Below are 20,968 nucleotides of genomic sequence, written 5' to 3'. Positions count from 1 at the left end.
GAAAACATCATCCATTACCTCTGTGACAGCCCCCCCCCCCCCTGGCTCTCTGTGGGGGTCGCCTTTATTGACCTCTCAACCCCCCCAAAACACTCACACACACATACACTCACACAAAAAATGTCCAGCATGTGGTCCCATACATCATGGAGCGGCCTTTCTTCCCTGACAGCGTAAATGAGCGTCCGTCAGATAATGAAGCGAGGAGGCGAGGCCAATCAGACGACAGATGGGGGGAAAGATTTCGAGCGGTCGGTGTGACCCCGGGAAAACATTTTGAGGGGAAAAAGACACAATTCAAACCAACCTTTAATATCACAGTTTAATAAGATGTTATTTTTCACGTTCTCCTGCAATTATCTGCAACAGTTTTCCCGTAAATACTTTTTTCTGATAATTTCTTTCCTTTAATATTCATCAATTAAACTAAATTGTACCATAGCAAAAGAGGTCGACAACTCTAGACTAGTGCTGACATGTTTGTTACACACACTTGCACACACACACACACTCTCTAAATGAGTAGTAATTACAGTCTCTTAACAGGTTTACTGGGACACTAAACAACAACACCTCCCCCACAACACAGCGTGAAATAGTGTGTGTCTGAAGGTGTGCAACATGCTTTAAGAGTCGTGTGTGTGTGTGTGTGTGTGTGTGTGTGTGTGTGTGTGTGTGTGTGTGTGTGTGTGTGTGTGTGTGTGTGTGTGTGTGTGTGTGTGTGTGTGTGTGTGTGTGTGTGTGTGTGTGTGTGTGTGTGTGTGTGTGTGTGTGTGTGTGTGTGTGTGTGTGTGTGTGTGTGTGTGTGTGTGTGTGTGTGTGTGTGTGTGTGTGTGTGTGTGTGTGTGTGTGTGTGTGTGTGTGTGTGTGTGTGTGTGTGTGTGTGTGTGTGTGTGTGTGTGTGTGTGTCGATCTACCAGTCAGCCTTACTTGCTTAATGTAATGTAAAAGTGCAAATGATTGGGAAGCTGCAGGTATTTTTACAACACATTGATAAAGAACAAGCACTTCTGTAAAACCCTGGGTTGTGTTTTTTTATAACATTTGCTGTTATTATGCTCTATTTTAATTAGTTAAAGAGTTCAAGTTATACTGCCCTCTTTGGTTGAACAAGTTTCTCCACTGACAACAGCCGGTGATCACCAGTGTGTGTTTTGTTGCTTCTGTAACCACACCTAGCAGTCGCCTGATGTCTGTCCAAATGTATCACGCATTTATACTCAATATTAAGAAATGGAGTTAGAAAATGCAAAATCCATTCACCACTGTAATGGGATTAGTAGGAGATGGTTCATTGAGAAAAGCAGGCAGTTCTCCAGTATAGGAAACCCACCAGATCTTTGTAAAAAATGAGTTCAGAAGCTGTAGCGGACGTTGCTACATTTCATTTCCATTGCAATTTGTTGAATTTAGCTTTTTAAGCCAAGCTTTAAAAACCTGTTTTGCAAATTCAAGATTTTTTCAAATGGTTTGTACTTTATTGCAAATAAAAAAAATGGCATTGAAAACAGGATAACACACTTAATGATGTCAAAGTGCCCTGCAGTACACATGCACATCATCTCAACAAGGAGAGTACATTAAACCATGAGTGTTGGCAATAACAAGATTTAGTTTTTGTCAAAATAATGATGGTTACGGAAAATGCTTATTGGTCAAATTAAGTGTTGTTTATTTGGCTCAAATTGGAAATCTGTATACGCCTAAATGTAACTATGCCCTCACGTTAATGCTCTTTATTATTATTCAATTCAATTCATGGCTTTATTGTCATTTGCACATTAGCTACAGTGATATGGCCATGACAACTTAGGTCACAGGCATATTCAGTGTTTCCCATACATTGATTTATTTGTGGTAAATATCGTCCGCCACAAATGGATCTCATAAAAGATATTAAAAATAATGTGGTGTAATGGATAGTGAGGTGGGCTGATGATCGGAACGTTGCGAGTTCAAATCCCGCCTGGAACACCACTACTAGTGTGCCCTTGAGTAGAGCACTTAGCCCTCAGTTACTCCAGGGAGAATGTCCCTGTAATTGGTCATTGTAAGTCGCTTTGGAATAAGGCGTCTGCTAAATGGCTAAATTGTATTTTTGTGAGAATAAACCCCACAGATCCTCAACTCCGGTGTGTCTCACTCATTAACAACGCAACACAGAGCAACAATAACGTTGTCTACAGTAGCCATGAACTCGCATGTAATTTCTTATTTGAGAGGGGGGTGGATGCGTGGGCCACCCGAATAGGTTAAGGGGCCTTTGGCTTGTCTTGCCGTGGGGGGGTGCGGTGCCCCCACAAATAGAATCAAATTCTGTGGGAAACACTGATATTAGTATTGATGTAATTGTTTATTGACAGGCAGTACGAAGAATGTGTTAACGTGGAATCAGAGTTGGTTCTTTGGTGCAAGATAAAAGCAAGTCCTGCAACAGAAAGTTAAGAGACATTTTGAAATATATTATGTCAAATATGCGTTTTGGAAACTAAACAAGCTGTAGCAGTCTGTGCAGGAAATATTTGTCATTCCTGCACATTATTGAGTTGAGATATAGCTTCACAACGACACTAAAAGTAAACTGACTGCAGACCAGCCGCTGAGCTCCTTGCTAAATGGATTATAATTTGATAATGAGCAGGAGGCTCCGGATTAAAACCCTGAGTGGAAACTCTGAATTTAGACTGGGAGGTGAACCGAGCTCCATGTGCTTTAACTCTCGCCTCATCTGGTGTAGGGAAGACTGTGTGGTTTTAAACATTGAGGTTGATTTTGTGCTTCATGTGACGGGTGTGATGAGCTGCCGCTGCTGCTGGGAGATTTTAAGGGACTTGAGGAAGAGCAGAAGGATGATCCTGACGCGGGATGTCGCAAGAACCTGTATTTTATTACCGAGTCTTTGCCAACAATTATGAAGAAGTGACATTTCTCTGTACTGTAGCAGTGTGGGTCTAATTGTACAGGGATGATAGAAAATGTGTGTTAACTTGCTATTCGTGCATCTAGGGGCAGCCGTCTTTTTTCCTCATTAAGCTAAATTGTGAGCTGTTAGCAGTCAGAGAATAGAGGAACCATATTTGTATAGGCCAAACAGGAAGTTAGCGTCATAATTGCTCCATGTACAAGAAGGGATTTGCCATTGGATTTCGGAATATTGCAACTCTGTGACAAACATACGTTGAGGATACTTCCTTGTTGTGCTCAGCAGGATAATCACCACCTTTTATGATTGTCATAGTAATATTAAAAAGCTAACGTTAGCTTATAAAGGAATTATAGCACGGTCACATGACTTCACGTCGCCACCGCTAAGCTAAAGACGGCTAATGTTGGGCGTGATGACGTTTAGTCGACTCATTTAGACACTTGTTAGCCACCACCGTTTTAATAACACGTTGAAGCTTCAGACGTTCACCAGTGGGGTGTTTACTCACGTATCTTATGTTGTCGAACAAATTGTGAAAATCTTAAGTTAACAACAGACCTCATTTCAAACTTCTAGCTCGTCAAAGAAACTCTGACTTTGTTTTTTACTCTGTTCTTATTTTTACAATTACACACAAAGGCCCAAAATACACACACACACACACACACACGCATACACACACACACACACACACACACACACACACACACACACACACACACACACACACACACACACACACACACACACACACACACACACACACACACACACACACACACACACACACACACCTTATAGACACACACTCATGAGGAGGTGGCACAGCTAAGGAGACATCCTTTCTCCTGAACCAGCGTGTGTGTTGCCCATTTAACTGTTTGTTTTATATTTATCTCCAAACTGTTTCACTTTCTTTGTCTCGCCTTGTTTCCGAGGAAAACGTCAGTTAACAATTAAAGCTCCGCCCTGGAGAAAACTGAGACTCAGAGGCTGAAAATGTGATGAAACAACCCCCGTGATTATCGCTCATTGTGGCTAATTAGATGCACTTTAGGCCAATTACCTGCTATCAGATCACAGGCAACGCGCTGCAGTTTTGGCAGAGGGATGATGGTTAGGGTGGAGGAAAGAAGACTTCAAAGACTTTCCCTCCTCACCACAAACTGAGTGCTGGATGTTCCGGTGTCGGCTTGAGGCTGTTTAAACTGGCTTACTTAAAATCAAAAAGCTTCTTGTAAAAGAGGAGGTGATGAATGGTGGAGGAATCCCTCTGTGTGCCGATTATATCTCGGCTATATGTCGGCTTGGCTACAGTGAAAACAAAACATTATGATTATTGTACAAACTCTGGTTTCACTTCGTCAACTCAGCCTGTCGTTACTTCAGACCTGTTATGTAATCAAAGCATTAACTGAAGTAAAAATCCTGCTTTAAAACACTTTTTTTAGTTAGTTTTGATGTTATGTTTTTCTTTTGGTATTTAGTTGGGCTTTTTCTGCACTCATTTTATTGTTTTCTACCATTTTTTTTATCAACCTCAGCACTCATTCATTACATTCGTTATCATTATTAACTGTACGTTGGCTCATCCTTGCATTTTAGGTAATTAAAAAGTGTGCCAGAAATGTTTGACATTCTTGCAATTAAGACACTTTTGAAATTAAGATTAATTTAATGACATACGTTGCATTTAGCTGACGCTTTTATCCAAAGATACTTACAATAAGTGCAATAAACCATAACAATTCAAACTAAGGACAACAATAACAGTGCTGACATATTTACTTCAAACAAGCAATATCGATGGTGAATAAGTAAAACTCTAAAGTTCGGTTTTTTGTATTATTCTGCAAGGTTTAAGCGAAACAGGTGTGTCTTCAGTTTGCGACGGTAGATATGTAGACTCTCAGCTGTCCTGATATCAGTGGGAAGCTCCTTCCACCATTTGGGAGCCACGATAGCAAAAAGGCGGGCTTTATTGAGGTGTACCTGGTTTAAAATCCTAACAAACAACACACAGTGAGTTTTAAAAGAGTGAGAATGAGACAAATATAATCCTCAATATCCCCAGAGGTCCAGTCGTCTGAATTCCCTCAAAGTTGGATTGGAGGCCATCCTGGAACCAATTTAAATTAATTGAACAAGTCTTTATTGTTTTTCGTTTAGTCAAGATTAAGGCTGTAAATAAATGGACTGAATTATTCTTCAGGCCTGGACCGTTTGACAATTTAAGGGACATTTTAAATTTGAAGTGCACGATATTTGAGAACAATTTCTGAAATGTAAAAAGTTTCTCAAAATGAAAGTCATGAGCAGCTTCCCTTATACTTTCTGTTCATAAGTTATTCCTCAAAGATGTAGTTGGCCAGTCGCTTTTGGAAGCTCTTCTCTGTTCTTTGGTCAACAATTTGGTTTAAAAACAAGAGAAAATAAATGCGACAAGTACTCTTAAAAAAAAAAAATAACAAACTACAAGCCTCTTTTAAATAAAGTGGTTCCCGCATTAGGCCACATCCAAAAGGTAGGACATGAAAACTCATCTTGGAGCATCTCCACTTATACTTCTTGTTCTTAAGTTATCTCTTAGATATTTGGTTGCCCGTGTGTCCGCCATGTGGCCTGTTTTCTTCTGGATGCTTCCCTCTGTTCTTTGTCCAATCATTTAAAACAAGAGACAATTGCGACAACTACTCTCAAAACACTACAAGTCTCTTTTTAAATAAAGTGTTTCCCGCATTAGGCCACATTTTTCCATCCAAAATGTCGGAAGTCTCCCAAAGTGAAAACTCATCTTGGAGCATCTCCCCCTTATACTTCCTGTTCTTAAGTTATTTTTTAAATATTTGGTCGCACGTGTGTCCGCCATGTGGCCTGTTTTCTTCTGGATGCTCCCCTCTGTTCTTTGGGTTTTATGGCTCTGAACTTTAGCAGCGCTGCGTGTTACATCAGAGTGGAAATAGCTCCTGAAAGGGTTTCTATCTGGGTCAGGGACGGGCAGCGGAGGATCTGCAGCAGCTGCTTTCAGTCGGTTTCAGATGAAGAAACTCTCGCTGCTGTCAGCTGTTGCACTTAAACATTATTTATTGTTCACAGCTTTACATGAACTTTAGCTGATACCAGAACTGAAAGATGTCTTCCAAGGCCTTTTAATGTTCAAATGTTTGGGCTGTTGTAGCGCTTTTGCACCTGTCAGCCACCGTACGTAACCAATGCCCCACTTTACACTAATTAAGTGTAATTCATTAAATTAAATCGTCTAATATAGTGCAATAAAAAAGCCATCGTTAATTTCTTTGGCCACGATAAATGAGCTGTGAAAGTCAAATACAAGGACAGTCCTACTCGCGAGCGTTAAAAGATATACAGTCTAAACACACACAGAAAACATAACATTTGAAAGCCACGCACGCACGCACGCACGCACGCACGCACGCACGCACGCACGAACGCACGCACGCACGCACGCACACACACACACACAAAAACAGACTCTAGGGACGATGCTGTGCAGCCATAGGTCTGTTCTGAAACAAGCCTGAACGACCCCCCCCAACACACACACACACACACACGCACGCACGCACGCACGCACAAACACACACACACACTAATTAACAGGGCTCTCTCCACTTGGCTTCCCTCTCTAATTGGCTCACCATTTCTTCCCATTAATTATGCTCCATTTCATATCCCCTTAATGAGTCTAACCCCGCCTCCCTTCTTTAACGCTAATTAGCAGCTTTGAGGCTCTCACTCTTTGAGGAGGAAGAAGAAGATGAAGAGGAAGAAGAAGCCCTGTGATGTTTTACAGTGTGTTTTACGTCTGTGTTTTGTCCCTCTGCAGCACCCTTACCCGTCGGAGGAGCAGAAGAAGCAGCTGGCTCTGGACACCGGCCTCACCAACCTGCAGGTCAACAACTGGTGAGTTTTTGTCAACAACACACTCTTCCCCCCTACACACACACACGCACACGCGCGCGCACACGCACACGCACACACGCACGCGCGCACACACACGCACACGCACACGCACGCACACAGACACGCACACACGCACACACACACAGACACACACTCCAGAGGCAGCAGCATAATGATTTGAGTTCATTCCTGTGGGGTTGCCTTGTCTCCAAATATCCCCCAATTACAGTTTCAGAGGGGGAGGCGGTTAATTGGAGAGTTAATTGGAGCTTGGAGAGGGGAGGTAGAGACCTGTAGGAGGTTTGTTGGTGTTTTCTGTTTACTGATACACAAATGAAGACGTTGCTAAGTTTCACTGTTGGGGATTTAACCATAACACAGTGTAAGCATACAGTTCAATTCCCCTTTACATACACGGTTTATTTAGTACGTTTTTGCCTATTTTTGTAATATCTCTAGCCCGTATTCTAGTTTTTTTCCTACACTTTCTTACCCAAACAGTGGTGGATTGTAACTTAGTACATGTGCTCAAGTCAGTACTCAAGTATAAATTAAATTGAGTTGTACTTTACTTGAGTATTATATCCACTACATTTGTCTGACTCGATGTAGAAGCGATGACAATCCCACATTGTTGCTTGGATCAAATAAGTCCCTTAAAATGCAGATGTTATAGTTGCTTCTAATCATCTGGTCAGTCTTAGAGAATAAACAGAAAAGCAAAGTTTAGTTGTAAGTGTCAAATATGAATTCAGACTCTGATGGGACACAATCCTAAAGTGATAAACTCAAGTTGTTTTCTTAATCCTCTGAAGCCGTTATGTCAGTCAGTCTCACTCCCTCCTTTTGTTGTTGTTGTTGTTGTTGTTGTTGTTGTTGTTGTTGAGCCTCTGGAGCTGTGTGCAGTGTTTTCCTGATGCTGCAGAATCAGAAGGAGACACCGTCATGTCCTTTATAATGTATGTCTCCTCTCCTTAAGGGTTCATTTGCTTGACTTTAGTTCCTGTTCTACAGTCTTCTTGTTTCCTTACTTCTCCTGTCGTTTCCTTCTTTCCTCTCCTCTTCTTGTTTCCTTACTTCTCCTGTTATTTCCTTCTTTCCTCTCCTCTTCTTGTTTCCTTACTTCTCCTGTCGTTTCCTTCTTTCCTCTCCTCTTCTTGTTTCCTTACTTCTCCTGTCGTTTCCTTCTTTCCTCTCCTCTTCTTGTTTCCTTACTTCTCTTGTCGTTTTCTTTTATCCTCTCCTTTCTTGTTTCCTTACTTCTCTTGTCGTTTCCTTTTATCCTCTCCTTTCTTGTTTCCTCATTTCACCTGAGATGTCTTTTTCTTCCTCTCCTATTTTGTTTCCTTTCCTCTCTTATTTCCTCACATTTCCCGACGTGTCCTTTCTTCCTCTCCTCTCCTGTTTCCTCACCTCACCTGTTGTGTCCTTGCTCCATCTCATCTCTCATATCCTATTATCTCCTTCTTTATATCTTCTCTGCATCGCTTCCTCTTCTTGTGTTGCTTTACCCTCCCGTCCTCTTCATCACAAATGTTCTATAACCTCTTTTACTCTTCCTCGTCTTTGTATCCAAACACATCAAACAGATTTTTTGCGGTTTACAATCATCACAAAAAACAAAAACACACATGTTCATTTCATCATCTTATTATTATTTATTGTAATTATTGGTCAAACTGTCCGATCAGCTTTCGCGTTGCTTTACTTCTTATTTTAAGTATTTGCTGGTTAATGAGACGGAGGTGTGTGTGTAGTGGAGGTGTGTGTGTAGTGGAGGTGTGTGTGTAGTGGAGGTGTGTGTGTAACGGAGGTGTGTGTGTAGTGGAGGCCGTTGGTGTAAATGGCATTTTCATGGCAAACAGCTGGATTGGTTTATTTAAACACACGTTGTTGAGGGTGAGGAGGGTGGGGGTGGGTGGGGGGGGGTGGGGGGGTGTACTGACCTGAGAATGACACCGAGGTGGGCGGGGCTTACTGACTGTTTTACAAGCAGTGTGTTGAAGTGTGTGTGTGTGTGTGTTTGGTGATTGTGGTTGTGTAGCTGCTTTGTTTAAAACCTCAGTGGAGGCGTCCGACTGTACAGAAAGGAGAAAACACCCCCCAAACTCTTCCTCCTCCTCCTCATCCTCAAAAACTGGTGGAGGGCTGGAGGCGGCAGGCGCAGAAATTCACTTCTGTTTTTTTTATGTAAAAATACTAGATGTGAGGTTGTTGTTTTGCAGCCACTGACACCAACCAGTGAAAGCAACTCATTTTCATCTTTAAAACAATTTTTTTTCAGCAGCCAAAAACAGACAAGTCCAAGGATCTGTTTTTACTTTCTCCTCTTGTTCCACTTTCTGTTATTTCTTTTTGAGCAACAGCTGTAGATCTAAATCAGGCACCAGACTGAAAACACTATTTTGGAGAAAAGTAAGATTTGATTCAAACAGTTTGCCCCCATGAAAATACATGATCCAATAATCCAACATGAAAACATTTCTGGATCAATTATGTATCAAGAGTTTCTAGAGCGAGTCAATTATTTGAGAAAGTCGTAAAAAAGGGGTTTATTTAAATGTATTTTATCTAAGTCTAATGTCCAAAGATGATAACAAATATAAAAGCAGGAAAGATACCTATTTCAGAGGCTTGAAGACATTGTTTCGCTACAGTATTTATGCATTGAGAATCACTTTAACAATTATCAAAATTGTTGGTGATTATTTTAGTAAATCAACAAATTGTTGCATATCTTGTAAAAAGTGAATTCAGGGACGAAGCTCCATCGATATCCGACAAGAAACCCCCCAAAATGTACTAAAAGTAGTGACACAGTTTAGCTTCCTGTTGGAGTTAAAGCAGATCCTCTTTTACTAAAAAAAAAACCCCTCTGTATCTCCCCCCCTCCTCCTCCCCCCTCCTCCTCCCCCCCCCCCCTCCTCCCGCTTGCCCTTTTTTTTCACTCCCTGAAAAGGCTGCCGTGGCTTTGTTTTGCTGAAAAGGAAACAGGGTCGTCCCCCACTTTTCTTTTCTTTTCTTTTCTTTTTGACCCCCTTCTCCTCCCTCTTTTTCCCAACAAGTTGAAATGGACCCGAGGAAGAGGAGGGTGAGGAAGAGGAGGGTGAAATGTAGTTTAAGTTTATGATTCTTGTCCAAACCACTATAGCTACTAAAACAGTTTCGATTTACTAAACCTGACTTTAAGCCAACAGCAATCTAAGCTTTAGATTTTTACTTATTAAACCCACGTTTTAAGCTTACTGTAACCAAAGTGGTGCTGAGAGGAGGAGGGTGAGGAAGAGGAGGAGGAGGAGGAGGAGGAGGAGGAGGAGGAGGAGGAGGAGGAGGAGGAGGAGGAGGAGGAGGAGGAGGAGGAGGAGGAGGAGGAGGAGGAGGAGGAGGAGGAGGGTGAGGGTTGAGGAGGTGGTTGTAGGGGACATAAATCAAGTGGGGAACCACAGCTTTCACTCCGGGGCGGGTCAGGAGGGGTCGACAGGCTTTGAGCTGAGGAAGACCAGAGCAGAGGGGGAGTTTAGGGAGGCGGGGGGGCGGGGGGCGGGGGGGTCACAGAAGGTGCCAGGTCAGAGGTCACACATACCAGGATGATGGCTTTCAAGAGTGTACTTAGAAAGGGACATGTATGAATGCACGCCTGCAGCCTCTCTGCGTCTCTGACTCTGGTTCAGTGCAGTTTACCCTTCTGTGTGTGTGCAGCGCTACCTGTGGAAAAAATGAGTTGTTCTGAAATGTGACTCAGTTTGCCCGTTGCCTTGTTGGTTACAACAATAGCTTTTCATTGTTTAGCAGATGGCCGAGCTGTGACAAATGACCTCATCTGTTTGAACTGCATATAGGTGTAAATCAGGACTTGAATCAATGGGATTTAACTGATCATTTAGCTAGCATGACACTACTTCTGAACTGAACAACTATCTAATAAAAAAAACATTTGAGCTTCTAAGTCTGACTTTAAGCTTCCAGTCATTTAGGTTTATGCTTTTGAAGTGAACCACTAGCTTATACAAAAACGTTTGACCTATTAAATCCACGTTTTAGCTACTTATTAACGAGACTTGGTTACAATCAAAAAACGATTTAAGTTTATGCATCTTAACCAAACGACAGCTAATAGAAACATTTAAGCTACTGAACCTGACTTTTAGCTTATGTTGTAATACCAAGGAGCACAGGATTATACAAATATCAGATACATATAAACTGCTTTTCCAGTTGCATGAGATGCCGTTTTGTCAAGACAAGATCATCCAAATGTAGTTTAAGTTGATGCTTCTTATCCAAACCACTAGATAATAAAACAGTTTAGCTTTACTGAACCTGACTTTAAGCCAACAGCAATCTAAGTTTATGCTTATTAACTGAATCACTAGCTAATAAAAAAACATTCTTCCTATTCAACCCACGCCTAAGCTTCCTGAAACCACCAAACTGATGCAAAACCATTGGTTTCCTGCGCTTCTAGCTATTATATATAACAAATTAATGACATTTTAATGCAATATGGCAGTCCTCGGCTCATTATGGACAGTTCTTTTTAAACTTGAGAAGCTTTACAGACAGGACATTGAAACAGCTTTCCTAAACTTTCTATGTGTTTCTGTTCTTCTGTTCCTCAGGTTCATCAACGCCCGGCGGCGGATCGTTCAGCCAATGATCGACCAGTCAAATAGAGCAGGTACATTTAACAGATTTAAATATTTTATATTAACTTATTGGCCTGATACCTACCTTTTTTTAACTTTGCTTTTACGATAACATCTCATATTCTGGGACACAGTGGGAATTGATTCAATAATACTTTGTTTTAATCGTTTGGAGCAATTGAGATAGGAGAGGTTTGATATTTGAGATCTGGAAAAACAACAATATATAATACTGTAAATGCTGTGATTGAAGAGTATGTTGATTAAGTCTCATAGAATCCTAGCTGACTATTCAAACATGAATACGGGTTTATCCAGATCTCTGAAACCAGGATATGATGCAGTCATTTACACATCTAATATACTCTCGACACCTAGTCATCACTTGAGAACTTGTAAACACACTTCTGCATCCTTAATTAGCAAACCTGAAATACTCCCAATCACTCCATCATAGCTTGAATACAACATGCTTGTAAACACACTCCTGCATCCTTAATATGCTAAATTAAGATACTATTAACACCTAGTCATATCTTGAGTCCTAACTGCATGTAAACACACTCCTGCATCCTTAATTAGCAAACCTAAAATACTCCAAACATGTAATCATAACTTGAATACTATAAGTGCATATAAACACACTCCTGCTTCCTTAATTGGCAAATCTAAGACACTCTTAACACCTAGTCATAACTTGAGTCCTAACTGCATGTAAACACACTTCTGTAGCCTTAATTAGCAAACCTAAAATACTCCAAAGACGTAATCAAAACTTGAATACAAAGTGCATGTAAACACACTTCTGCATCCTTAATTTGCAAACCTAAAATACTCCCAATCACTCCGTCATATCTTGAATACAAAATGCTTGTAAACACACTCCTGCAGCCTCAATTGACTACATTAAGATACTATTAACACCTAGTCATATCTTTAATACAAAATGCCTATAGTGTTTATAGGCATGTTGTATTAAAGATATGTCTAGGTGTTAATAGTATCTTCATTTTGCCAATTCAGACTGCAGTAGTCACCTTAATTTGTAAATCTAAGATACTCCAATAACTTGATTATATCTTTAAGACAAAATGCATGTAAACACACTTGCTTTTGATCAGATAAACAAACTGAAAAAGCCTCCACGGTGACCCCCCCCCCCCCCCCCCCCCCCCCCCCTCTCTCTCTGTGTCTTTTGCTCTCTTGGCTTCTCTCCCGGTGAGTTAAAGCGAACAGAGAAGCTTAAACTCCAGGATTGAAAGGCCTCTAAACCCCAGCAGGATTACCTCCAGACAAAGACGCTAATCGCTTCGACTGACCACTCCATTGAACATTTTAACCTGGGATTAAAACAAATAGCAGCCTGGCTAAAGCGGGGCTAAAGTGCCGCTAGCCTTTTGGCCCCTGAGCTTTGTTAGCTTTTACCCCGGTGCTGACTTCCACACAAAGGCATCTTCACACGGCTGAACGACGGCGAAGAGAAACTGTTACAGACTCCGAGTCCTGGGAATGTGACACAGTGTACTTTGAAAAACATCCCTCACTTCCTCTCAAGATGAAACCTTTCCCCATGAGGATGGACACATTTTATTTCAAGTTATCTCATTATTCATTAATGACAGACCCCCTCCTCCTCTTCTCCTCCCTCTAAAGATCAGATGATTAGAAAAGGGGAAATAAACGGCAGCATAAACAAGTTTAGAGAAAAGGGAGAGACTTAATGTCATAAATAACAGATATAAAACACGACTTACAGCAATTACAGAATTCAACTGTGAAACTGAAGACTTTATTTTTGTTGTTTTTAGTTCATTTCTATTTGTCTTTAGGGTTTTTTTCTATAGTCTCACGATACTTTCTTTTTTTACACTTTTTATGTATTGACTTAGACGAAGAAAGATGCCTTATCATATGCCTTAAATCACATGTGTCAAACTCAAGGCCCGGGGGCCAAATCAGGCCCTTGGTGGATTTAATTTCGGCCCACAGGATAATGTTTAATTACTATTAGATCTGGCCCGCCGGTATATTGCACGCACACCTTCACTCCATCCTGAGGATCTCCTCAGCTCAGAGCCTGACCCCAAACATTGATGAACTTGCACCCAAGATGAGATGCCAAGTATCTGGCTTGAACTAGCATCACAGAGCAAACTGAGTTTAATGGATGTTTCCTTCTGCACTTTCTTTCTCACGACAACAGGGCATGTTTGGTTTGTTCTTTGAGGGAAATAGTTTTGTTGAAGCTGTTGTTGGCCTGTGGGAAAATGTAATCATAAGAAATGACTCTGGAAAAGCTGCAGATAGAGCCATGAGAAATGAATGCAACTGATTATTTAATGTTTAATGTTGTTTTTATAGGCAATCATTTAAGCTTTGTTACAGTAGTTCCAGGTTTAACATGTGCAATAAGTTCATTTCAATACATTTTGCAATAAACATTGAACCAGTCCGGCCCTCGACTAGTACCCATTTTTTAATTTTGGCCCACCGGGGGCCAAATCCAGCCCGCGACTTCATTTTCTGTGGCCCCACAAGAGCTTGCAAAGAATATAATATGTTTATTATACGGTTACATGCTACTTTACAGAAGCACGTTGCCCATAAACTACATGTCCCACAATGCATCTCAAATTTGACTTTTTTCTCAGAATTTGACATTTCTTCAAAATATGCATTTTTTTCTCAGAATTAGATTTTTTTTTCTTCAAAATGTTACTTTTTATTTCAAAATGTCACTTCTTTTTTTTTGTTTTTCCCGAATTTTGCTTTTCTTTTCAAATTATTTTGTGACATTCTCACTGAAGAGACTTGCAATTATTTGCCCAAGACTTCTGCTTTCAGACGTAGTTAATTATGAAGTTATTACCCTATCTGATAATAATCCAATGCAGAGGCAATCATGTAATATAATACATTATTTTATATATATTAAATATTTATTTATGTATTTTTATATAGTGTTAAAGTTACAACCGGCCCTTTGAGTGCAACCATAATGTGGCCCGTGATGAAATTGAGTTTGACCCCCCTGGTTTAAGTATCGGAAGTTGTCACTGTGACCTTTTGGTCGTCGCCATGTTGTTGTGACACGAGATGGTGGAGCAGAGTCTGACACTGAAAAATAGGTTTTTAGGCAACCAAAATAAAAGTTCATTAATTGCAAAGACACAAAGTTATAGTAAGACAAAAACAGGAAGAATAACTTGGTTGTGACCTGTACATCACAAGGTAGCCCAATTTGCTGCTTAATTGTCTTTATTTACTCTAAATACAAAATGAACGTCAGGCTGTGTAAGAGAAGACTTGAAACTAGCATTTGAGACAAGCAACTCGTCAGGGAAATGTTAACTGAGGTTATGAATCAAGTGAGAAGTAGGAGGATTTTCCCAGAATTGCAAGGTTTATGAATATGATGTTTTTGAAAAAGTGTTAGTATATTAAATGATAATGTTTAAGGTGAACTAATGCAATGATTTCCAAGAGATCTTTACAATTTATGTGTAAACGTCATCTGATAATGGCCACTTGTAACCATAGCTGGTGAATTTTAGTGGTTTGTTGATGTTTTTTGTTTGTCTTTGTTAGTTTTTGTCCTTTGTTCTGGGCAAAAAGAAGCCTCACATTAGCATGTACAATAGTATTTGTTGACTGTACAATCCAAAACTCTTTGAATATTAAAGTTCTGTGATGAAAAATAAGTCAACTTAGGTTAGGGCCATCAGAAATGTCAGAAAAATCATTGTTATTTTTCTTCTTGGGAGCAGGAATATCCACTTTTAATTAAAAAAAGTTGTTTAGATATTTCACTTTCAAACACTGTCTCACTCTAACGAGAGGACGGTGTCTCAGTGTGTGAGACAGACAGCAGCTGTCACACCGTCCTCCACCTCGCAGTGTGAGTGTGATGTCATCACTGTGGGACAGCCGGCAGCCAGATAATTAAAAAGAGTAATCTCTCCCCGCCTGTCCGCAGTGAACCATGCAGGACCGTACGGCCCAGATGGTCAGCCAATGGCAGGCTTCGTTATGGACGGACAGACACACATGGGAATCAGACCACCTGGTAAACACACACACACACACACACACACACACACACACACACACACACACACACACATACACACACACACACACAGTTACACATGGAGCTGCTGTGATGCAAGTCAAATTTTAGACTTGATCTGACCATTAAAGTATTATCGTATCGTATCGTAGAGTTCATGTTTAGCACGTACCTGACATTAATGTGTTATCTCTCTCTGTGTGTGTGTGTGTGTGTGTGTGTGTGTGTGTGTGTGTGTGTGTGTGTGTGTGTGGTGTGTGTGTGTGTGTGTGTGTGTGTGTGTGTTGATGTGTGTGTGTGTGTGTGTGTGTGTGTTGTGTGTGTGTGTGTGTGTGTGTGTGTGTGTGTGTTGTGTGTGTGATGTGTTGTGTGTGTGTTGTGTTTGGTGTGTGTGTGTGTGTGTGTTGTGTGTATTGTGGTGTGTGTGTGTGTGTGTGTGTGTGTGTGTGTGTGTGTGTGTGTTCTGCAGGTGGTGTGGGGATGGGGATGGGAGTGGAGGGGCAGTGGCACTACATGTAGCTCCAGCAGCTCCTCCTGCCGCCTGAGGACACGCCCAGCGTCTGGGAAAACACCGTGAGTAACACGAGTCAGCTGGTTTTAGAGCCAAGTCGCTCACATTACACATTTTTCACCTACTTCTTTTGGTATCCATTCATACAGGTTTTCAACACCTCTAGTTATGTGATATCTAGCATCTCTCTCTCTCTCCACCCCTTTTTAAAGAGGACATATTTTGCAGATTCCTATTTGTATTTTGTATCTCTACTGTGACATGTTTACATAATGTAGGCAAGGCAAGTTTATTTATATAGCACCTTTCAACACAAGGCAATTCAAAGTGCTTTACAAAAATGAAAGACGTCAGCAGAAACACAATATAAAATGTAATTTAATGTTCAAAAAGCTCTTTATTTTTCTCTTACTGCCTGTGCTGCAGCACCTCTTTTCCCCCTCTGTCTGAAACCAGAGCCCAGTCTGCTCTGATTGGTTAGCTGGCCGGCTCTGTTGTGATTGGTTAACCGCTTAGAGATGTGTTACAAAGTGATGTCACTATGTTTATTCTAGCCTTTACAGACCATTTACATGCACAAAAACGTATATATTTATATATTTCTGGATATTGTATAGGTATTTGGATTATATTTATGATATAATGTCTACATCACTTTAATGCAATCCGTAAATATTGAGTATGTTTTTTACTGTTGCGTAGCTTGTGATTTTCATCAAGCGGTCGATAACGTTTATTTTAAAGGTGGGGTAGGTAAGTTTGAGAAACCGGCTCGAGATCGCTAGAATTTGAAAATACACAACCGGAAAAAATCTGCCACTTCCTTACAGAGCCCCTCCTCCAACACACACGTACGCGCACATGACCAATGAGGGCAAGAGATAAGTTTGTGCACAGATGGAAGGCTGACAGGCAGGTAGGCCATCCAGTTATTTTAGCCGGGCCGGCTCAGATGATTGGTCGTGCTTTTTACAGTACTACGGCTTCCACAGATGACATTTTTTTATGGATTTATTGTCAAAGCACTTAAGATATTCATTGCTATCGGGATGTTAAGAGCATTCCATGGAATATAACTCAAAGTGTATCTCGAGCCCGTTTCTCAAACTTACCTACCCCACCTTTAAGCTACTGTACAATAATTCATTCAAAAATGATTTGTTGATTTTATTTTGCATTATACATGTACATCTTCAAAGTAACTAAATCTATAAGAAACAATGTTTGAGTCCGTTATTTTTTAGAGAAATGGAAATACTCAAATAAAATACAAGTCCTGTCTAAATTGATTACCTAATGACTCTCCTGCACTACGAGAGCTAATAGAGCAGACAAAGCGCTGTAAAAACAAAACAAGACGTCATGAAATGTCTCTCCTCCTATCACAGTGCTCTGGGCTCCTCCTCGCTAATTAAAGCATTTCCATCTGATTTAAAGGTCAATTAATCCTCTGAGACCCTCTCCACATTCTGTCTAACGAACTGATCGTTAGCCAGGGACGCACAACGCTCTCATCTCTTTATTTCATTACACCGAGTCCAATTACTCCGTAAGCAGTTTTCATTATTAAGCTGCAGGAGGAGGGAGGAAAGATTAAGAGGATGCTAATGTGTGGAAAGGAAGTGGAGAGGAGTTAGAGGAGGGGGTGAGGAAGGGGTGAGGAGTTAGAGGAGGGGGTGAGGAGGAGATGAAACGTGGAAATGTGGTCAGTGAGACGGCAACATCACTCGGACCAAAGACAATTAAAGAGTCTTCAGAAGAAGCCTTCCTTTCTTCCCCGCTGCCATTACTGAGCTTATGGCTCTCGGGAAACAATACACCTGTCAGCTGAGATCTGATGCAGCCATGCATGCAGCACACACACACATACACACGCACACACACGCACACACACACACACACACACACACGCACACGCACACGCACACATACACGCACACACACACACACACGCGCACGCACACACGCACGCACGCACGCACTACAGATAGTACTACACATTGTACGGATACTACAGATAGTTTTACACATTGTACAGATACTACAGATAGTACTACACATTGTACAGATACCACAGATACTACAGATAGTACTACACAATGTACAGATACTACAGATACTACAGATAGTTTTACACATTGTACAGATACTACAGATAGTACTACACATTGTACAGATACTACAGATAGTACTACACATTGTACAGATACTACAGATAGTACTACACATTGTACAGATACTACAGATAGTACTACACATTGTACAGATACTACAGATAGTTTTACACATTTTACAGATACTACAGATAGTACTACACATTGTACAGATACTACAGATAGTTTTACACATTTTACAGATACTACAGATAGTACTACACATTGTACAGATACCACAGATACTACAGATAGTACTACACAATGTACAGACACTACAGATAGTTTTACACATTATACAGATACTACAGATACTACAGATAGTACTACAAATGTTACCGATACTAAAGAAAATGACCACTTCAACTCCATTTGTTCAGAAGGTTAACTTAGTTTTTCTTATCTTATTTATATAATCTTTACTGATTCTATCTGTTCTTAATTCATCTTATCTTGATTTGATGAGAAATGCAAGAGGGAATTGTGTTTGCTGTACATGTTTGTGGTGAACTGCATCCCTTACGACAACGCCATGAAGTGAAAAACTGAATAACATTGGAAAAAGAACAGAGTCTTGAGAATCTATTTTTCTTCCAGACTTTCCGATCAGATTTCTCATTGATTTCATCCTCCAACAAAAGATGATCCTACTCAGTTCAGTTTTTCTTTAACGTTGACTTCCTGTTGACATGTTATCCTCTGTTTCTTCTGCAGGACTCCATCAGCAGTGTCCTTGGCCAGCGTGGAGCAGGACCCCACGCTTTGTGGCATGAAAACCAAACACAAAAGAAACACTGTGGGGACAGATGGAGATACTGGAAGGGTTAATAAACACTTGTGTCCTCACTCATGACACTGGAGGATCTTTCTGCGTCAGGACATAGACTCCATCTCTCTGGATTGATTTCCTGTGATCCGACAGATGTACCCTCTCTGAACTACAGAAGCCTCGAGTGGACATTTTGACACCAGCAGAGCTTCCTCCTCTCCTCAAACAGGCCGACAGGAAGCTGATGTCTGTATTTACCGAAGCGTTCTTTCAAAGCGCGTCAACAAACTGTTTTCCAAGAGGCTGAATCTCTGATAAATGGACGGCAGAGGTCACGTGACCGGGCTGTTTACCGCGGACTCTCAGAGGACGAGAGACGCTGCTGCCTTTTTACATAATGTACTGTTTTAAAGGAAAGGACTTTCACTTTTCACACTGTGTGTGTTTGTCTTTTTTTCATAGACTTCTATCTTCCCTCGAGCCCCGCAAACCCTTTGAGTTCTAAAATAAAAAAGTGAAGCAAATTTGTTCCTGGATTCAAAGTATTTTGTTATCGGCACTAAAGTCAAACTCAACAAGTATATGTTCGTACATCTGACAGCAGAAGTTTTAAAGGGGACCTTTTATGCTGAATTTTAGGTACAGTTTTGTTTTTTGTGCTTCTTTTCACCCTCTGTCTGAAACCAGAGCCCAGTCTGCTCTGATTGGTTAGCTGGCAGGCTCTGTTGTGATTGGTAGAGATGTCCCACCCCATTACATAGGGATTTCACTATGTCCAGGAAGTAAACAAAGGAGTCCAATGGAGGCAGAGAGAAACTCTGGGATTGTAGCCTTTGCAGACCATTTACATGCACACAAACTATAACACACTATAGGAAATGGAAAACTCCAACGAGCATCATAGGCAAGGCAAGGCAAGGGAAGGCAAGTTTATTTATATAGCACCTTTCAACACAAGGCAATTCAAAGTGCTTTACAAAAAATGAAAGACATTAAGAAAATGGCATAGGGGCCCTTTAACTTTACTTTAACTCAGATAAGTACTTAAGTGCACTTTAGAGTTTTACATTTACCTGTGTATTCCTATTTCAGAACATTTGCCTCCGTTTTCCTCCTCGAATTTTACTTGACGACATTTTGTTTGACAGCAGGAGTCACAGGAGATTAAGATTTTAATTCTAATCCCAATTTTATAAAATATAAATATATATATATTTACAGTAATGCTTTAATTCACAGGTCTTTTACTTTGCCAATAACTTCCTGGACATTTCCTGGAATAAGGTTAAATGCTTTGGTAATTTAAATATAAGGGACGTTGGTACGCTGTCTCATTACAGGATTTTTGATTTTAAGAATATATTAACATGCAGATAAACACTAAACTCAAGTCACTGAGAGATGCACACTTGAAGGCCTGCATGTGATTCAGCCTCACAGATGTTGGCAGATGTTAAAGTCTGCGCCCTTCACATATTTTTGAATGCTACTAAAATCCAGAAGGACTTTTTTTCGGTTGGTTATGTGTAGGGTAAAGGAACACATTTTGAGACGTTTGAAGCTGCTTGTATCACGACTCATTGTTCTGTTTTCAATCTTAACTTCTAGATCAACTTCTAAAAACTAAAAGAAACAACGAGTGGATTGAAAACCCTTTCCTTACAATTCTCTTTTTTTATGACTTGTAGTTTATTCGACAACACAAAACTAAGTTATAGAAATCCCTAAAAATGCTATGCTAGACTTTGGACTTTTGACTGTTTGCTGCTTAAATGTTGTTTTTTTCTTCCAAACTAATATTTTTCAATTGAGATTGTTGTTACTTCACATAAAGAATTTCTTCCTGGATTCAGACATATGTAGAAAACCAACTTTTATACCTTTAAATATATATTCTGTCGTCTCACTATTGGTCACCATTTTGTTAATTTTCCATTTCTGAATGCCAACATGGCAGCTCGCTCAAACTC

At 40.5% G+C, this 20,968-nt stretch overlaps 1 protein-coding gene across 1 annotated transcript in view; it reads left to right on the top strand.

The window, feature by feature from the left end:
• The window catches only part of LOC117481811 (homeobox protein Meis1-like), a 53,646-nt gene extending 34,197 nt beyond the window's left edge, over positions 1-19,449 (top strand). The window contains exons 9-13 of the mRNA XM_034129707.1: positions 6,774-6,850; positions 11,470-11,528; positions 15,473-15,562; positions 16,026-16,138; positions 18,944-19,449. Of these exons, the coding sequence (XP_033985598.1) occupies positions 6,774-6,850; positions 11,470-11,528; positions 15,473-15,562; positions 16,026-16,084 (285 nt within the window). The 3' untranslated portion in view covers positions 16,085-16,138; positions 18,944-19,449. The remainder of the gene's footprint in view (positions 1-6,773; positions 6,851-11,469; positions 11,529-15,472; positions 15,563-16,025; positions 16,139-18,943) is intronic.
• The last annotated feature ends 1,519 nt before the right edge of the window (positions 19,450-20,968 follow it).

Source organism: Trematomus bernacchii, unplaced genomic scaffold, assembly GCF_902827165.1.
Source record: "Trematomus bernacchii unplaced genomic scaffold, fTreBer1.1, whole genome shotgun sequence".
Taxonomy (NCBI): domain Eukaryota; kingdom Metazoa; phylum Chordata; class Actinopteri; order Perciformes; family Nototheniidae; genus Trematomus; species Trematomus bernacchii.
This window is presented reverse-complemented; position numbering and strand designations above follow the sequence as displayed.